Consider the following 20,560-nt stretch of genomic DNA (forward strand, 5'->3'; position numbering starts at 1 on the left):
ATGATTATTGGCAAGCTCCAACAGTTTGACAAGAGTCCTCGGTTGCTATCAGTCGAGTGCGTATTTGAAAAGACCTTCCCTTACTCCTTGGATCAGGCAACCGTAGTAATTATGGGCTCCAGATCTTTGACGTTCTATTAAGAATCTTACTTTGAAGTTCATCAGTCATTCCACAAGCTCCTACCTCATCTTCAAAAGTGCGTGTGAATTCTTTTGGTGTATCTGGGTGCTAGCGAATTTTATCACGAACATTTGCTTCAATTCAAGAAATGAGGTGATCACTCCCAAGGGCAGGCGAGTGAACCACATGAACGCTAATTCATTGAGTGTCGGGAATAAAAGGTGACAATTAAGAGTTGTTTATATCTAACAAGGGGGGTCATAGACTCGAAAGTGTCCACATGATTAGTGGTATCAGTCTTGCTACGATATTACTCTAAGTGGGTGATGTAGAACAAAAACGCCGGCTTTGCTACGGAGAGAATCTCCTCTCCAAAATCTGAAATTGTTCCTTGCAAAAACTGAAAGAAATCTGGATTTATTCCAGCTCACAAAATCAGAAAATTTCCTTCAGATTTTTGTTCCAAAACCTGAGAAAATTCTCAGGTTTCAAACTCCCTCTCGTGCAGGACAGCAATTTAAATAAAACAACCTGAGAGAATTCGGCTTTGTGAAGAGGAAAGCTGAGAGGAAAATTCTGGAATTAATTCCAAAGAGAAAAAAAAAAAAACTGTGAGCTGGGAAAGAATTAAATGAGTTCCTAATCCTGAAATCAGCTTTTATGAAAGAATTAGGGATGTGAAGTACTTTCCACGTGAGGGAGAGGGGCCGGCTGAAATGTGGGGAGGGGATTAAGGGATTGATTAGAGGGTTAAATGGGGAATTAATTAGGTAGGAGATATAGGGAGAGGATGAAGTGTGGAATCTGAAATCACGCTCAGATTTTACCTTTATGATTTCAATTGAGCACTTTCCAAAAATAGGTGAGCTAAATTAGGAAAAAAATTTGAATTTCAAATTTTGAACAATTTGAATTTCAAATTAATTCCTAAAATCATGCACTCCTAATTAGGAAATCCAAGGAGAGAGGGGAAAGGATGAGGCCGGCGGCTAGGGAGCCATGGCCGGCGGTTTGTGGTGGATCTTCGGGTGAGGTGGCTGGCGGTTTTTGGTGGAAATGGGGACGACGTTGGTGGACGGAGGTAGAGGATGACACAACAAGAAGGAACCAAGAAAAGTAAAGATAGAAACGAAAGCTAGAAAATAAGAACCGCGAGCCTCGGACTCTTCCGAAGACTGACGGGTGATCCGTTGCCCTTCTCCAAGGGACTTCAAATCACGAGCTCGGACCCATCCTGTGGCTGGTGACATCTTCGATTCCTTCCCATAGGAATTTCACTCTCGTTCTCTCCCAAGAAGAACACAAAAGTGGAAAACACAAAATTTTTCATATCAAATTAACCATCCTTTTACAATAGCTTAAGGCCCTATATATAGGCCATAACATGATAAAATAAAAAATACAAAAGTGCCCCTTGGGCCATAACACTCATATAAAATATCCTAGGGGTACAACAGGAAAATACATTAATTAAGAACTAAAATGCAAAAAAATAAATCATAATTGAAGGTTTAAATCATGGCCGTCGATTTGCGACGCCTCCTGTGATAGATGCGCCAAATCTTTATACCGATGTCCGCATCAGTGGGGCTTTTTAAACCTGAGAGGCAGCCTCGCCTCGACGACCGCCCTTTTAAAGGCATTGGTCAACCATGGCTCCTCTTTCCTTCCTCGCTTGATCGGTGGGCTATAGTCATCATTACTTTTCTAGGTGTGAGTGTGGTCAACAATAGGTACAGTGGCGACTGGCCTTTGAGAGTGTCTCTGGCGAGCTCTCGAGTCAGATGATCACTCGTGCATACCTTTAGCCTGCGCTCTTCTTGCAGGTCTGCCTAAGGCTTCCTGATTGTCTTCATAATTTGCTCTTCCATCTCTTGTAGATCCCGACAAGTGGTGTATTCCATGTTGTCCATGATTCTTGCGAAGGTTGCTCGTCAAGTAAAGTCTATCTTCTGGTCTTTTGCATCAATCCACATCACCACACTTAAGAGCATATTGAATCAATATTTGTTTGGTGGATGATACCAGACTTTACTTGCATATTCACTAAGTGAGCTTGAGAACCTATTAGTGAGAATGGAGGATGGAGAAGAGTAGAGAATAGAGAATGGAGGAGAAATATGCTAGTGTAATCTTAACTATCTCAGTTATGCATACAAGAACAAGCTCAGAGCTAAAAAAGATCTACGAACCCCAAAAAATTGAAGTCCAAAAGTTCTTCAGCCGTTCCTCCTCATCCTTTATTTATAAGCATTTTAAGGGCTACAGGAAATACTATATAGAAAAAAGACAAATAATGTGGGCTACATATAGTTACTCGTACAGTGCTACATGCTAATCTAGGATACTTGGTGCCTTTTGTTTGACCCTAAGAAGGTGAAGTCAATGAGTCAGTAAACTTTCTGCTGTCAGGCGAGCTCCAGAGAGGGCGATAATCCTAAGAGGAGGTTGACACATAGCCAGAAAGTTGTCCGACATTATTTGGTGAGTGACATAAGAGGCTCAGAGTCGCCCAATTGATGAAGGTGAGTTAACTTGAGGCTGGCATGGGTTGCAACTAAATGAGTGAAGGTTCAATGCAGTAGGCGCTTTCTTGTGAATAAGTTTAGCAGACTCAGCGGGATTAAAGGGTAATAACTTGACTGAGATGAATGATGATTTGTTTCCTTGGTGAGGAAACATCTTGTCTTCTAAGTGGATGTGGGTGAGTGACGCCCTCTTTTTGGGCGATTTCTTCTGGTCCATGGGGAGTCCTTGAAGGCACCTATTCCTGAGGAGTATTTTGTCACGACTCACGACCTAGTTGTTACCTGCAATGATACTTGAAGGCAATTAATGGTGTATAGGAACCTATAACCAGATCTTGGAAACCTTGCTAAATAAAGCGAAGTCTCTAGGTAGTGGTTTATTTACAATACAGTTTACCTTTTTAAAATTTGCTCAAGACCATAGCTCTCATATATGAGCTAGGTGTGAATTTTCACATGCCAAATGTCTGACAAATTTGGGAGAGAATGGAAGCAGGAGAGTGACATATTCGAGTGGAGTAGGAAACTGTTGACCAATTGAGCGTGAATGGGAAGTAGTAAGCGAGAGTGGGATTGATTGCGTGGTTGAGTGCTAAGCGCTAGAACAAAGTTATGCAAGCGCAGGAGGATGCACATGAGAGAGATAAAAAGACAAGCGCTTGAGTCTTAGATTTGTGTCAGAGTGCTGGCTTCTTAGCTTGACGCTTGCAGGGGACCAGGGCATTGATGGCATAGGGTAAGTGATGCAAGCAAAAATTTGGGAGAGGGCCCCAAATTTTTGCAAGCAAATGAGACTTCCTATAAATTAAAAGATAACAGAAGATATAGAAAATACTACAAACAAATACAAAATACGATAAACCACAACTTTATATAATAAAAAGACTTACAAACTTAGACACTTACAAACTTTCGAAAATAAAATGACACCTTACAACTCTTGACGCGTAGAAACATAAACATAAACATAAACAAAGATTCCTAAAGTTGCATTTCTTTGAGAAGAAAGATACAGGTGGAGTGGAAACTTGCGGGTAGAAGAAGAGATTAGAAGCCGAGATGAAGATAGGAGGACAAGCTCACAAGCTTTCCTAGGAGAAGGGAGGAATGGAACAAGCTCGCAAGCTTTTCCACGAAGAAACCCGCAGGTTCTATCAAAAAATTAGCCACATAACCATCTCTTTTTATCCCAAAACATCTCCTATATATAGGGAAAAGAGGGCAGCCTAACAGCCACCTAAAAGCAATATTTAAATCCATTAAAATAGGGAAATAGAAGGCCATAAGTCACCAAGAAGAAGGCCAAGAGACAATCCAGATTTCTGTCCAGAAATCACAACAAAACATCACCCAAACATCCCTGCATTCATGCCAAAACAGCCCCCAAAAAGCCACCAATGAGGGCCAGCTGGCTACCCAAAATCAGCAGCCAAAAAGCCCAAAACAGCAGCTGAAAAGGCAGAAAAAACTGCTGCAGATTTTCTGCACAAAAAAACAGAGAAACTCCCATGGAATCCCCCCCCTCTCCCAAACAGCCACTGAAATCAGCCAGCAAGGGGCCCGAAAACAGCACAGGCGACAAAGGGACAGAGCACGTTAAACCAGGCAGCTAGGGGTCCAAGAAACCAGCACAGGAGACAAAGGGACAGAACACGGGAAACCAGCCAGCAAGGGGAAAACCGAGAAGTCAGCACAGGAGACAAAGGGGTCAGGCACGGGATCTCCAGTCAGCCACAGGAACCAAAGGGCAAAGATCCACAATAATGAGCTTCCACTAAACTTACATAAATGAGCTAAACTTTTTACTTCAATAAATGAACTAAAAAACAGCTCATAATGAGCTAAATTTCAGCTCAAAGAATTAATGAGCTAGCAAGCCCAAGAGTAGTCAAAAACCAAAATTTAGGATTTGATTTGATCCCCCCTGCCTATATCAGTAAGTGAGAGAGCAGGTGGTTTGCGTAAATGTGGAAGAGTTTTTAGTGCGAGAAAAAGAGTGCTGGTGGGAAGTTAGGCCAGGAAGGAGAAACAAACATGCGAGAGAGGCATGAAGAGTGGGAGATACTTGCATGTCTTTGTGGACTTCAACATGTGTTAAGACAGCTCTTGCCTTGTTCTTATGTCTATCGTGGAAATGCACTGCAAATTTGAGCTGAATGACTGTTGCAGTTTTAGGCTCACACGACTAGGAGATAAAAACATGGCTCTGAAGTCAACGAGGAGATGAAAGAAGAATCAAAACGGATATGGAGATTGCTGCATGAGCAGTTGAAAAACATAACGTATTTTCTTAAAAAATAGTGGTGCTTGTCCATGGGATTCGAGGAAAATAAAGAATTGAGTTGAAAAACTTGGGAACATGACTTTGAAGAGGCAGTCTAGAGATATGAACAGCATGATAGATGAAATCAGTAATATGATATGGATGAGGGACAACAAAAACAATAATTAATGTATATCTGAAGAGGATACCTTCATGATGAGAGATATTAACTGGCAAATACGTTATGCAAAAGCAATACAAAAAATACAAATATGACTATGGCCATCAAACTTCTAGCAAATTAATTAATTTTCCAATTAATTAGTTATTATTATAGGAAAATAGGTAGCATGTATATTGTAATAAATTATATTAATTCCACTTCATTTTTTAGCCACTTTTTCATTTTAGTTTATCTTTTTTTTTTTTTTTTCATTCACAGTATTCTGTTTTGATATGGCTCCAGAAATTAATTGTTTCTGGAGATGTACTTTTGCACTTGGAGCTAACTAAGTTTCAACTCTGCTGTCACAGGAGGTCACTGATTTGAAAATAAAGTTAGAAAAATGTGAAGCTGAACTTGAAAAAACCAGGAAAGCTAATGAATCGAGCCTTCTTCCATTGTCAATTTTATCTGTTGGCTCACACGTGGAAGCGCTGTACGTTCATGCCTTATTTATTTTTGTCTGTGAATTTGGATTTGCTTTTTGATAGTTTTTTTGTGGAAGAAATTCGTTTTGTGGGAACGTCTGTTAAAGCTGTTGAAGAAAAGAAGGGTGCATTTGGTTGCATCTTTTGTTTTCCAAATATGTTTAGATTTAAAAACAATTTAGAGTGGGAGTATACTAATAGCAAAGCATAATTTTTAAATGGCTGCTTGTGTTGACGAGGTAGTTATTATGATCATTCAACGTTATTACGTGCACTAGTTATGCTTAGTAGGTCAATTTTTTTAATGAACTAACATTGAACTATTGAATTCATGCACATGACTTAGCGTATGACTGAATGGATTAGATACAAAAATATGTTTTGTATAGATTAATAATAATGCAGGGAGGTTAGCTTTCCAGGTATAAGCTGTTTGCAAGAGGGAGTTGATGTTTCTAGTTATACAAGTATTTTTGCATGGCGGTGAAATGTCATACTATCAAGTTTCTTGCAGGGGGGAGGAATCCAGGAGGATTCCAAGATGCTTTTATAAGATTTCCAATTCTTATTTTTCCCAGGAGTTCTGGGAGGATTCCAATGAAGATATACCTTCAGTTTAGTCCAACCATGGGAGGCATTTATGCATTGGATTCCAAAATTGGAACTGCTATACAAGAGGTGTAAAATGGGTCTATAACAAACCTGCAGCTCGTCCTTCTACAAGCTTTGGAACATTTCAAGGGGCTGTTATTTGAAGGAATTAGTTTTCTAAGTCAATGGTTTCTGTGTATTTAAATGTTTATTTTTTGATAGTTCTCAATTGTTACAAATAGGAATTGTTGTGATTGATTGTAAGGAAGTTAGGTTTTATGAATTAGTAATTCCATATTTCTATCTCCCCTCAAACCCCTCTCCATCGCTAGCTTACTTTTCCTGTCTGCTCTTATGGTTATCATCACAGAAGACTTTCTCCAACTCTCTCTACTCTCAAGTTTTGGTCCAATTGCATTAGTGAACTCTCAGCTTGATCTTCTTTTTAACTGTTTCAGATTTCTTCATGCTGCCATTTAGACATCAGGTTCAAAGTCATCTTGTCCAATGAATGTTCCTTTTCTCTGTTTAACGTCTTCCTTTCGAAATGACAATAATTAACACACTAAATAAGACACAAAGTCTAACAATAACAAATAAAAAGGACACAACATGAAACACATGCACGACATCTTACAACTTGAAATAAAAGGACATAACAACACTTAAAAACTTTTATATATTTTAGAACGAACAACACATATAACTCACACGACAAACTATATTTCAGAACATAAAAACACCTAAAAGGTTTTCATTGATTGAGAAGAAAGATATGGGGTGGAAACTTGCGAAGAGAAGAAGTAGATAAGAAGCCTAAGACGAAGTTATAAAGAGGAGAGGAGAAAGGGGGACATAGCTCGCAAGCTATCAAAGAAGAACCTTTAGGATTTCATGCTACAAAAATCATCCATAATCTCTCTTTTAAATGCTACAAAAAAACCCCAATATATAGGTGAAGGGAACTAAATAGCAAAACAGCCGCCTATGATGCACAGACACGGGACACGGCGACACAGACATGACACGACACGGACACGGGACACGGCTTTTTTTGAAAATATATGACACCGGTACGGCGCGGACATGGCAATACATTTTTTTATATGGTGTATATATGTTAATGTAATATCATATTAAAAATGACAAACAATAATAAATGAGTGACACGATAACTTGTCTAGCTTATAATATAAAATATTTCGTACAAAATATCTAGTACAACCACAAAAATATAAACAAATAATCACTTACTACAACATCAAGCATTCAATATTCAACTAATAGGATTAGCTTTAGAGATTTATTTTTGACCTTCAATATCATCATCATTGAATATCACTGCTTTCAACTCTAGTTTAACAAGAGAAAGATTTGTATTTGTGCAAAAAGAGAGGAGATGAAAATACCTTCACTGCCAAAGAGAAATGAAAATGAGAATATTTGATGAATGGGTATTAATTGCAGACGTTGATTTGGTGTTGTGGATAAGAAATTTAGTTTAAATCTCACAAAATATAAGAAATTATATTTAAAAAAAAATTATAAAATATTTAAGATATGCGTGTGGGACATGCGTGTCCAATTTGTTTTAAATATTTTTTTTTAATCGGACACGTTTTTGGTGTGTTCGACAAGTGTCGGAGGAGTGTCGGACGAGTGTCGTGTCGGACATGGTGTCAGACACTGCACGCCTCTTTGAGGAGAAGTGTCGGTGCATCTTAGACAGCCGCCCACTTAAACAATTAAGGCAGAGGGAGGTAAAAAGCCAAAAGACCACCGTCTGGAGCAACACACAAAGGGGCATGCGGGAAACAACCAAAGAACGAACATCGCCGGGGGAAGAATCGGGACAGGCAGAGTAATCAAACAACCCAAAGCAAAGGAACCAGGAAAGCCATGCAGGGACCGAACAACCACAAGGGGAATCGGGAATGCTTGGGGCTTTGCCTACATCAAATCTCCCCTGGTTTAGAGTTGTCATCTCTTGATGAGATGACTTTAGAACTTCCATGACGTGTCGAAGGCGCCACATCCAACACTTGAATTAAGGCCGCATATTTTCTCTGAATCATTTCTCTTTCTTGCTTAAATTGGGCTTGAAGAAGTTTCTTTCTCTTCTCGAATTTTTCTATTCACAAGTACATTTGATATTGAGTTTTATACAACTCGTTCTGGATGGAATCGGTAGAGCTTCCCTGGGATGGGATCCATCTGTTCTAAGGAATAGATTCTTCAAGATCACTTGGTTAATTTTCACCAACTTCAGAGTCGATTTCTTCTTGCTTTGGATCCTCCAATTATCGATGAGGGTTCATAATATATATTTTTTTTAATTTTTTTGAAATAGAAAGGAAGACATCAAAACCTAGGCTCTGGTACCAAAATGATGCAACCAAAATTTATAGGAAGCTATGGTTGCAAAAGCTAAACGTCTTCCTTTCGGAATGACAATAATTAACACAAAATAACACATGAAACCTAACAATAACAAATAAAAAGGACACAACATGAAACACACGCATGATACCTTACAACTTGAAATAAAAGGACTTAACAATACTTAAAAACTTTTATATATTTTCGAATGGACAACACATACAACTCACATGACAAACAATATCTCAGAACATAAAAACACCTAAAAGCTTTTCATTGATTGAAAAGAAAGATACAAATGACGTGGAAACTTGTGGAGAGAATAAGTAGATAAGAAGCCCGAGACGAAGTTATAGAGAGGGGAGAAGAAAGGGGGACATAGCTCGCAAGCTATCAAAGAAGAACCCTCAGGTTTTCATGCTCAAAAAATCATCCATAATCTCTCTTTTAAATGCCACAAAACAGCCCCAATATATATATGTAAAGAAAGGGAACTAAACATCTGCACACTTAAACCAATAAGGCAGAGGGAGGTAAAAAGCCAAAAGACCACCACTTGGAGCAGCATACGAAAGGGCACGCGGGAAACAACCAATGAACGGACAATGTTGGGGGAAGAATCGGGACAGGCAGAGGAACCAAACAGCCCAAAGCAAAGGAACTGGGAAAGCCATGCAAGGACCGAACAACCACAATGGGAATCGGGAATGCAGGGGGGCTTTGCCTACATCAATTTATTCACTGATTTGAGATATAGATGCGGAGTAAAACCCACAAACAATGAGATAAAGATGGGGAAGTCTTGACAAAAGGAGGGGAAGTTAATGGGGATAGTTTCTATATAAACCCTAGCTTCAATATGGTAGTGTTCTTTTAGTTTTATTGAAAAACTCTAGCAAGTATGCTCGGGAAATTAGCTATCCTATCAATTTTATGAAAATCCTAGTTGATTTCATTTTTTTGACCACTTTACCATAATATCCGTATAGTAAGTTGGTGAAAGAATTGTGATAAAGTCTCATTAGACCTTAAAATTTTCATTTGGTAGTTAGGTTGGGAAGCACCAATCCCTCAACCCTTTGGACACTTTTTTGAACACAGAAAGATTTTTGATGCTATTCTTATCCATGAAGGTTTTGAATCATTTTGTTATCCATATGATGTTTGCAAGAGGAGAGAAGGTAGATGAAATTGAAGTTCGGGGGAAGAGTTGAAGGTGAGGTTTTGGATGGAGTTGAAATTTTTAGTTATACACTCAAATTAATTACAGGAGAGAGAGAGGGGGGGGTCTTAAGGTCTTTGATCATGCACTCAAGTTGTATGCAAGAGGGATATTAGCCCTAGCCCGAAATTTTTAGTGACAACTGAGATTCCACCAAAAAAGAATATTTTGACAGATTTCGAATGAAAATCAATGGAACTTGTAGTGAAAAAAGTGATGGAAATGCAACTTCAAAATATATGGATGGGCTAATCAACGGATTTGATGATGCGGACATCCAACCGTCCATGCCAATCCGAGGAGGAGCTGAAGATCGACGACCGAGATCACTTTGCTTTATTTTCGTTTATTAAGTGCATTTTAATTTAGTTTTGCAATTTTCCATTTTACCCTCTTGTTTTATGTAAGCCCAAGAGGCGAATGTGTCTTTTAATTTCTCTTGAGGCCTATATATAGAGGCTCCTTCTCTTGTATTTGGAAGATGGATTATTGATAATGGAAAATTTTATTTTCATGTTGATCTCTTAGTGAGTTCAGAAGGATCTCTTTGTGAGTTCCGACTTTCCCAAGATCTCTTTGTGAGTTCCTGAGGAGAGTTTCGCGGATCTCTTTGTGAGTTCCGAGATTCTCAAGATCTCTTTGTGAGTTCTTGAGGAGAGTTTCGTGGATCTCTGTGTGAGTTCCGATATCCCTACAATCTCCTTTGAGATCTTGAAGTTTAAGAGCGTGAGGTTAGAAATTCCTAGATTTCCCCAAACTTCTCATCCTCTACCAAGCTCGGGCTTTTCCTCCCCAAGTTCTTCTTGCCGCCGGCCCTGTTGGCCCGTCCAGAAATTCACCCGCCGGCCATCCCTCAGGCCGACATCCACCAACCCCCACCTCCCCCTCTCTTCCTCCTTGGAATAAAGAAATTTCTTAATTAGGAGAGGCTCACAATTAATGACAATTCAAATTCAAAATTTGAATTTGAATTAGCATTAATTACTCCTTAAATTCGTCCCTCCAATTAAGCCAATAACCATTAATTTAAATCTGAAATTTAATTTCAGATTTAAATCAATTAATCATTTAATTCTCACAATTAATGACAATTCAAATTCAAAATTTGAATTTGAATTAGCATTAATTACTTCTTAAATTCGTCCCTCCAATTAAGCCAATAATCATTAATTTAAATTTGAAATTTAATTTCAGATTTAAATTAATTAATCCTCCCAATTAATGACAATTCAAATTCAAAATTTGAATTTGAATTATTTTTAATTACTCCTTAATTTCAGATTTCCATTCTCTCTCCCCAAATTGATTTGGGCTTTAATTAATCTTGCCACCTAGGCAAGTATATGGCATTTATGTTTCACATCATTTGATCTGTCAAAATTTTTGACCGGGAAAATTGCCAGTTAGCCCCCTCCCCCTAAGTTATTTTGGCTCTTTTCTGTTGCTTTTCTCATTGCAATCATTCGTATTCTAGCTGAAAATCCTTGAGAAACCTGAAGGAATTTTTTTTTTTTAAATGATAAATTTAGTTAGCACCTCCTCAAAAAGTTCAATCGTCCATACCCAGATACCTCACATTATTGATGATCATTTTGTGTAACTAGCTAAATGACAATAAAATTGAACAAATTTGAATGTATGAAATATCTCATCTTAAACACTATACATTAAAGGTAAAACAAATGTTGCATTAAAGTTTAAAAAGCATAAAAATAGAATGTTTGCTTTACTTCTCTTACTTTTCTTCCGTGTCTTTGGTATCTTCTGTTGCTACTTATTGCTGGCTTTTCGGTATTCACTGAAAAATGTCCATAAATCTTATATGCACATCTAGTAAAGAAATCATTCATATAACAGTAGAGAAAACATGGATCTAACAATTAAAAAAAAAAGAAAAAATAGAGAAAGCAGAAAAATCCTTGATTTAACTGTGAAATCGATGCTTGTTGGAGGTCGAGAACTTGCTAAACCTGTAGTTCTAAGGGGGAGAAGAGTCGATGGGAGCTAATCAGGCTGAATAGGGTGGTTGCTACTTGCTAGAAGATGATAGGGTGGAGCGAATCGAGAGTGCTGCAACTGCTAGGGAAAGAAAAAAGAAAAGAAATGAGAGAAATAAGGAAAGGGATCAGGAAAGATCGGGGAAATTAAAATATACTGATCTCACAAATTCTACTGGAAATCCTAGCAAAAGATTCCGGTGGTGTGGCTGTTAATAGATGTGTGTGGTGAGAAAAACTAATTGTTTAGACTTGGTGCTCGTTACTGCTGCTTTAGAAACAGAGATCAATTTAGAATGTAATAAGCAAGATTGAGACATAGTGTTATTGATCTAGAAGTTACTGGAAATACTTTTTGATGCATCTTTACTTAGCAATTTTTTTTCCAGTTATTGATTTGTTTATCACTAGAGAGGGAGTTTAAGGTAAACTTGAATTATGATGGTCAACCATAGAGTCTATCAAGGCTTTCGTTTGAGTAGATCTAAAACTGAATATATGGAATGTAATTTTAGTAATAATAGATCTAGTGGGGGGATTGTAACTTTTTTGGGCGATCAAGTCATCAATAAGAGCTCATGTTTTAAATATCTTGGGTCTATTGTTCAGAGTGATGCTGAAATAGATGCGGATATTATTAGTAGAATTAAAGTTGAATGGTTGAAGTGGAGGGGAATGCATTGGGCTTGTTATGTGTTAGAAAAGTCCCTCTCAAACTTAAGAGAAAATTCTATAAGATGGTAGTGAGATTTGCAATGATTTATGGTGCAGAATATTAGCCATTAAAAGATAAGCATAAAAGATGAGGATGCTCAGGTGGATGAGTGGCTTTACTCTTAAAGACATGATACGAAATGAGCATATACATGAAAAGGTTGGAGTAGCACCAGTGGAAAATAAGATTAGAGAGAGTCGCTTTAGATGGTTTGGTCATATAAAATGGTGGCCTTCCGATGACCCTGTTAGAAAAGTAGATGTATTAGATTTGACTAATATTAAGATAGGTAGAGATAGAACTAAAAAGACTTGGTTAGAAAATATTATAAATGACCTTTCTTTATTTGATTTAAATGAGAATTTGACCCTTAATATGACACAATGGAGAAAAAAGATTCATCTAACTGACCCCACATAGTGGGATAAACGCTTGTTGTTGTTGTGTTGATTTGTTTGTCGGTTATTCTAAGTTGCTGATTAATTTCTTGCCTTCTCATGCATGGGAAGTCCTTGCGTCTTTTTTGTTGTATAGCACTTATTTCTTGCGGCTGGTTGATATATCCTTCTTATATCTTACTTGTGTTATCTAGTTATGTTGGTTCTTCTCTTTGTTGATTGCTATCCTATGTTTTCATGTGTCTTTGATTTACAGGGTAACCAGTGAAGCTGGATGTGATGTCAGCCAGATGCTTGTCCCTAGGATAGCAGCAGGTGTTTCTGGAACTGCATTGGCTGCTTCATTGCTTCGTGATGGTTGGAGTGTAGGTGTCAATATATATTTTGTTTTATTATAATCTGGACTTTTTAGCCCTTTTATAAGTTTTAGTTTTCTTGACCTTGTTTTTAAATGTCCTCCCCTGAGAATAGCTTACTAAAATGTATGAGAAATATCAAGAAGCTTCAGATGCTCTACGACATGAGAAATGGGGTCGAAAACATGCAGAAGCAATATTGGATCGGGTAATTATTGGTTTATAAATCTTTCAGCATGGTTTGCTTCTTGAAATTTGTCTCTTGTATGAAATCACATTCTGCTGCCAGTTTGCCCATACCTGCACTCACGTTTCAATATCTTTATATACAGATACTGTATTGCTAATTGCATTCCTTATGCACATGCACTTATTGGACTCATTCGTTAATCAAGAGCAGTGTTTAATTGTTCATCTTTTTTTTTTTTTTTCATTTTGTATTGTTAACACTTTCATCTTGTTCTTGCATCGAGTTCTTCAAAACATTAATTTACTTACCTCAATATATGATTGCTTTGTATACTTTAAACCTTCGTCTACTGCAAATATCCATTCATCTAGTTAATGGATTGGAATTTTGTAGGCTATAACTTGGTAGGATCTTATCTGCTGGTTCACTTGGTAGTCTAAGTGCAGAGTTTGGCATCTTTAGTCCATGTATTGAAAAGTGGCCATTGCAAACAGAAAATTTATCAGTTTTTGGTTATTCTTGTTGATTTTCTACCCATATTTAACTTGGTTAGGTCATTGAGTTATTGATGTTTGAGGCATTAAATTATGCTATTTAGCCCTTTTTGCTGAACACTTTAAATAGCTTAGTTCAAGCTTATTATTAGGGATGGTTATTTGTTTGACTTTAGACAGCCCAGTTTGATTTCTAAAATTGGTGGCTAATCCTTCAAATAAATACTCTACCTGCCATTTGAATGGAATTAGAAAACCCTCGATTAGTAGGTACCATCTTCTTCAATGTTAAATAAATTTGGATGAACTACTTTCTATGTCCAATGTCTGTCAGTAATAGGGTTAGATTAGGTTCATCTAACTAGGCAAACTTCCCATCTTCACTGATGTTTGACAGACATCCACTTTATCCAACCTAAGTGGGGATTACGCTGTCACACTTCACGACGCCCCTCACCAAATCACGTAGGGTGCAGCAGAGAAAAACATACAATTCCTCAAATGACCAAAGCTCATAACATAACCATTCCATTTAACATTTAGATCACATTTCACCATATTAATCTATAAAATGGAATTATTCAAAATCATTTACTTCATATGTATATAATTACTATGTAACTAACCACCCAATTTTTTTTTTCATAAGAATAGTTCACATACCTTTGTGTTCAAGACTCATCTTATATCACTATAAAATAAAACATAATTTGAAATTGACTTGAGTCTACTCAGCTTTCACCTTATCCTTGCCCTTTCTATATAAACAGCCGAAATAAAATCTTATAAATTATGAGGCTTAGAAAGATATTCAATTCTAATACAATATTCAAGTATATGAAACACAATACTTACCTGTGTATCAACAAACACTTCTAAGAAAAGAAATATGTCTATAATCTTTTAATAGTAATGATACAAAGGAGGGTATAACATAACAAGTGAAAATGTTTGTACATGTGACAGTTATGCGGATTGTTATTTTAATATCATTCCATATGGTAGTACTATGTTAGCATGAAACCCGCAAGTTTTTGGCTCCAAAAATTCTTCACATTATCTCTCTTTTTTCTCTTCAAAACATCACATATTTATACGAGAAAAGGGGAAGCCAAACAGCCTAAAATACCACCAACCGAACCAATCAGGAAAGGAGAAACAGAAGGCCAGCAGGCAGCCTGGAACAACAGCCAAAGGAACCACATGGGGAAGAGGAACAGGGAACCACAGGGAATAGCACCAGGCAACCATGGGATAGGAGCTAGGCGGAAACCGAAAGGCCAACACAATGTGTGTGTGTGGGGGGGGAGGGGGAATGAACCAAAACTTGCATTTATGAGCTAAAAAGGAGGAGAACTACAAGTAGTAATGAGCTGAAAAAGAAGCAGTAACTAAACATTAATGAGCTAGAAAACAACAAAAACCGAACAGCCAAGCCCAAACCGAGAAGACAACATCAACCCAAGAGCCAAGGCAAATAAATTGCTCCCCCTGCCTACATCAAGGCTTCATATCATACCCTCTCGACAAAATTTTATCCGCTCATAAACCTATAGAGCGAGCTACTTTACTTGATCTAAATGATTGAAAGAAAGGAAAAAGGTTAGCGTGTTGAACATAAATACTAAATATCCAAAGATACTACAACGAATTCATTGTGTGAAATTCACACAATAAATTTGTTGGGAGGCAATTTATTTACTAAATAAAAATGAAAATAAAAATTTGAACAGGTGCCGAAACAATACACCTGCCTCCGAGCCGGCCCCACTTCGCGTGATCTCCCTAACAACGCAAAGCTTCGCTTCTCTAATTTCCCTCACAACATAAAACCACCCTAGTCATCCGCTCTCAGCATTCAAACTCCTCCCTCGCTCATCTCTCTGTATTGCACGCAAACAGAAGCTGAAGCCCCCAACTGCTTCGCCTAGTCCGCCGCCGCTCTTCACTGGCCTCCGCTTGCTCTTCCAACGCCCAAATCCCACCTGAATCAAGCCAACACCGGCCTACCTATGTGCCACCAAACCAGTCTACACAAAGCCTCCTCTTGCTTCCGCCTATTTTGTTTGGATAGTTCTAGCGCTTAACGCATCTGACCGAATACCTGTGCGCTTGAGCCCCTCTCCTCGTCCGACTCAAAGCCATCACTCACGTGCTCAAGTCTCCTCCTGCAACCTAATCCCGTCGTGCGTGAAGCCTCCTTGTGTAAATTCACAGTGCAAAGTTTCTAATTATAACTCCTCAATCCCAACCGAGTATAATATCATGATTGTGTGCAAGTGCTCAAGAAATGGTATATTGCTCTGGTTTATTAGTCTCTAATACAAAGACAACAACGATTATTATTTATAATTTTATCTGTGTATAAGTTAGCGATGACAGCTAGTAGTGAGAGTAATTAAATTAATATTCTTGTATAATTAATCAAATGAAAAGCATGGACAATAAAATCAAGACTCGTTCCGTCGACTCTAAGTCCGACCGAAATGGTTTCAAAATGAAGACCTCGCCGTCGACTTTAAGTCTGGCCGAATGCCTCAGAAATGTACAGGGTAATTAAATTTAACCGTTAATTAATTCAATTAAAATGGTAAAATTGATTTTTAATATTAATTAACTTATTTAATTAATTAATATTTAATAGAAATTAATTAAATAAATTAATCAAAATAATTGATTAATTCAGATTTTTAAAGTTTTCTATATTTACAAATGCATGAGAGTTGAGAAGCTACAAACACTCATCTTCTTCCATACTCTCTTCTCTAAATATTTCCTTCTTTTTAATGATGGTTGCAATCATCATTGCAATTAAATTCATTTGAGTTACTAAAAAGCTTACTACCGAACATGTTCTTCCATTTACTTTTATCCTGCTTCTCATCATTCTCCTAAATATTATCCGGCATAAATTAGAACTTTTTGGAGATCATTTCAATCCAAAGACTATTTTGAAGTGCTTCAAACGTCTCTAAATGAGACATCTCTTTAAGAGATTTCAACATAGATAACATTAAGTGGAAGACTTTGAATTATTGTGGCATTTTATATGTTATTTTCCTTTGAAATATTAGAAGTATCTGGCATTCTCCTTTTGAAATATTACGGCCTATGGCTGTCAAAACATTATCTCTCTTTCTCTAGTTAATGAAATAGCTAAATCAAAATTAATTGACTAGTCAAAGTTAATTAGTCAATTAAATTTAATTGATTAATTTTAAATCAAAGAGCATTTGAAATTCACAAAATTAATTGACTAGCCAAAGTTAATTAATCAATTAATTTAATTGTTTAATTTTAAATCCAAAAGTATTTGAAGTCCGAGGGTTTTAAAATATGATAACATTTTAAATTTGAGAGTTTTAAAATATAAGAGCAATTTAAAATTTGAGAAAAAAATTATATTGAAGAACTCTCATTTAAAATTTGAGAGTAATTAAATTTAAATTGATTAATTGGCTAATTAATTAATTGTTCAATTGAGTTATTTTAAATAAAATACAATAAATAAAAGGGTGGGGGAGGAATCTTTTCCACTAATTGACATATTCAACTCTACTCAAAACAACACAAAACTCAACCAACACTAACAACTCTTAACATAGCTCTCAAACTCAACATATTAAGTCTCTCTAACATAACAACAGCTCTCAAATAACTCACAAAATAAAAGCTCTCATACTCTCCAAACAGAGCAACTCTCAAACTCTCCAATAAACAAAACATTCTGCATGCTCTCCAAAGTTTCTCTTGTATGAGCTCCTGCAAACAAGTAAATAAAGTCAATTAACTTTTGAAAGAACAAGTGCTACGATAAACTTCTAGTATATCGGTGCAAGAAAAGTAATGTACAAAAATAGGAAAAGAAACTATTGTAGCAAGAAATACTAGTGTCGCAACATCTGCAAACTAGTAAGTGTCAAACTAGTAAATAAATTGTTAGTAAACAACTAAAAATCATGGTCTGGTTTCGAACAACTGCTGTTCACTCAAACAACCAATTTCAAACTAATGGGTGGGCATATTTGTTTATAGGTCTAAGTTTTAATACTCTCCAATGAGCAACTTATAAGTGAAGTGATAAGATGAGATGAGAAGAAGAAGGTGGACAAAGCTCGCAAGCTCCTCCAAGAAAATCCCAAGGATTTCTTTTCAAAAATTCATATATCACTCTCTCTAAAACATTACAAAATCCCTCATATTTATAGGTATAAAAGGGGAATACAGACAGCCATAAGCATTAATTAAAAGCTTATTAAATAGGGAATATGAAAAAAACAACAGTCAACTCCAAGAAACAAAGCACCAAAGCAATGGAAAAGCCCCCCAAAAGCCACGGGAAGCAGCCCAGCCAGGAACCGAAGAGGCAGCCGCGGAAACCCAAGAGGCCCGCATGGAACCGAGGCACCAGGCACGGAAAAAGCCACCCAACATGGAAGACCAGCAGCCCACCGTGGGAACCAAGGAGCCAAGGCACGGAAACAGCCAACCCGTGGAAGCCAAGGAGCCAAGCACGGGAAACAAACATCCTAGGGATCCCAAAAGCCATTTTGGAATCCCAAGGGACAAACTAATATTTAAGATATAAAAACTATTATATAATTAAGATAACTAATGAACTAAAACCTAGCTAATAAATGTGCTAACCTTTAGTTCAATAAATGAACTAAAAACCAGCTCATAAATGAGCTAAATTCCAGCTCAAAATTTATTGAGCTAGTAAGCCCAAGGGAAACCAAAACCAACTTATTTTGGGTTTGAGTTGACCCCCCCTCCCTTGCCTACATCAAACTCCCCTTTTTGAGAACTCATCTACGGATGAGTTAGCTTTTGCTTTATTTAGAGGAGGTGAAGGCGGAGCATCCAACTCTTTGATCTTTTCTCCAAACTTTTTCAAAATGTCTTCTTGCTCTTTCTCGAAATGTCTTTGGAGAAATGTCTTCCACTTCTCGAATTTCTGATCACATAAGAACATGTGATATTGAAGCTTGTATAATCGGTCTTGAAGCGGATCTGTAGAATCACCTTCTGCAGGAATCCATCTGTCCAACGGAAGAGGTACATCAGGATTATCTGGATTGATTTCCTCCTTGAATGAAGCCATATTTTTGTCTTTTTCCATTTTTAAAAGAAAGACTCAACAAACAAGACTCAAAAGACTCAACCTAAAAAACTTAGACTCACAAGATTGACAAAACTTACAACAAGACTTGACTTGACAAACCAAAACAAGATTTGACAAACCAACCTAGGACTTCCTAACTTGCTCTGATACCAAAAATGATGCGAGCAAAAATCTCTCCGGGGAGAAGGGCCCCAAGAAAGGATTCTCTATCACAAAAAACAATAACAACAACAAGACAAAACATTTACTTGGTAATAGGGAAGTACAAACTCTTACAATTCAAATTTAAAAAAAAAAACACTTACGAACTCGACTCAACCAAGACACCCTAAACTTGCTTTACTTAAGAAGAAGGATGCAGGTGGGGTGTAAACTTGCGGAGAGACGAAAGAGGTTAGAAGCCAAGAAGAAGGGTGGAAAGCACTCGCAAGTCTTTCCTCGAGAAGATGAGAAGAAGGTGGACAAAGCTCGCAAGCTCCTCCAAGAAAATCCTAAGGATTTCTTTTCAAAAATTCAGATATCACTCTCTCTAAAACATTACAAAACCCCTCATATTTATAGGTATGAAAGGGGAATACAAATAGCCATAAACATTAATTAAAAGCTTATTAAATAGGGAATATGAAAAACCACAATAGTCAACTCCAAGAAACAAAGAACCAAAGCCATGGAAAAGCCCCTCAAAAGCCACAGGAAGCAGCCCAGCCAGGAACCGAAGAGGCAGCCGCGGAAACCCAAGAGGCCCCCATGGAACCGAGGCACCAGGCACGGAAAAAGCCACCCAGCACGGAAGACCAGCAGCCCACCGTGGGATACAAGGAGCCAAGGCACGGAAACAGCCAACCCGTTGAAGCCAAGGAGCCAAGTACGGGAAACAAACATCCTAGGATCCCAAAAGCCATTTTGGAATCCCAAGGGACAAACTAATATTTAAGATATAAAAATTATTACATAATTAAGATAATTAATGAACTAAAACCTAGCTAATAAATGAGCTAACCTTTAGTTCAATAAATGAACTAAAAACCAGCTCATAAATGAGCTAAATTCCAGCTCAAAATTTATTGAGCTAGTAAGCCCAAGGGAAATCAAAACCAACTTATTTTGGGTTTGAGTTGACCCCTCCTTTACCTACATCAGGTTGTAAGACACATCTTTGAACAACTCATAAAGTAGAGTCATAAGTCCCACTTCAAATTAAACCTATGGGCTACTTTCAATTAAAGCCGTAAGTCCAAACCAAAATTTAAAACACTTGGGATACTTTTAAGAGAAGTTGTTAGACCCGCTTCAATTCAAACTCTTGGGACACTTCTAAATGAAGTCATAAATCCCAAACTAAATTAACTTATGGGTATTCAAATAGATGTAAATCCCAAAACACCCAATAAAATTAAAATTCACATCTAACCATCTCTGTCAGCTCGGGATGCTTAAGAGGAGGCAACTAATGATTGCTAATCAGTTTCCCTAAACACTACGATCAATGATTGTGTAACAGCTCAAATGCTTAACTATTGATTTATTGTA

At 37.3% G+C, this 20,560-nt stretch overlaps 1 protein-coding gene across 1 annotated transcript in view; it reads left to right on the forward strand.

Annotated features, from left to right (window-relative positions):
- Positions 1-1,693: 1,693 nt before the first annotated feature.
- LOC110100106 (nuclear-pore anchor) overlaps positions 1,694-20,560 on the forward strand; it is a 105,405-nt gene continuing 86,538 nt past the window's right edge. The window contains exons 1-5 of the mRNA XM_020827508.2: positions 1,694-1,900; positions 2,002-2,059; positions 5,427-5,571; positions 13,122-13,230; positions 13,337-13,429. Coding sequence (XP_020683167.1) covers positions 1,694-1,900; positions 2,002-2,059; positions 5,427-5,571; positions 13,122-13,230; positions 13,337-13,429 — 612 coding nt within the window. The remainder of the gene's footprint in view (positions 1,901-2,001; positions 2,060-5,426; positions 5,572-13,121; positions 13,231-13,336; positions 13,430-20,560) is intronic.

This window comes from Dendrobium catenatum, unplaced genomic scaffold (genome assembly GCF_001605985.2).
Source record: "Dendrobium catenatum unplaced genomic scaffold, ASM160598v2 fragScaff_scaffold_822, whole genome shotgun sequence".
Taxonomy (NCBI): domain Eukaryota; kingdom Viridiplantae; phylum Streptophyta; class Magnoliopsida; order Asparagales; family Orchidaceae; genus Dendrobium; species Dendrobium catenatum.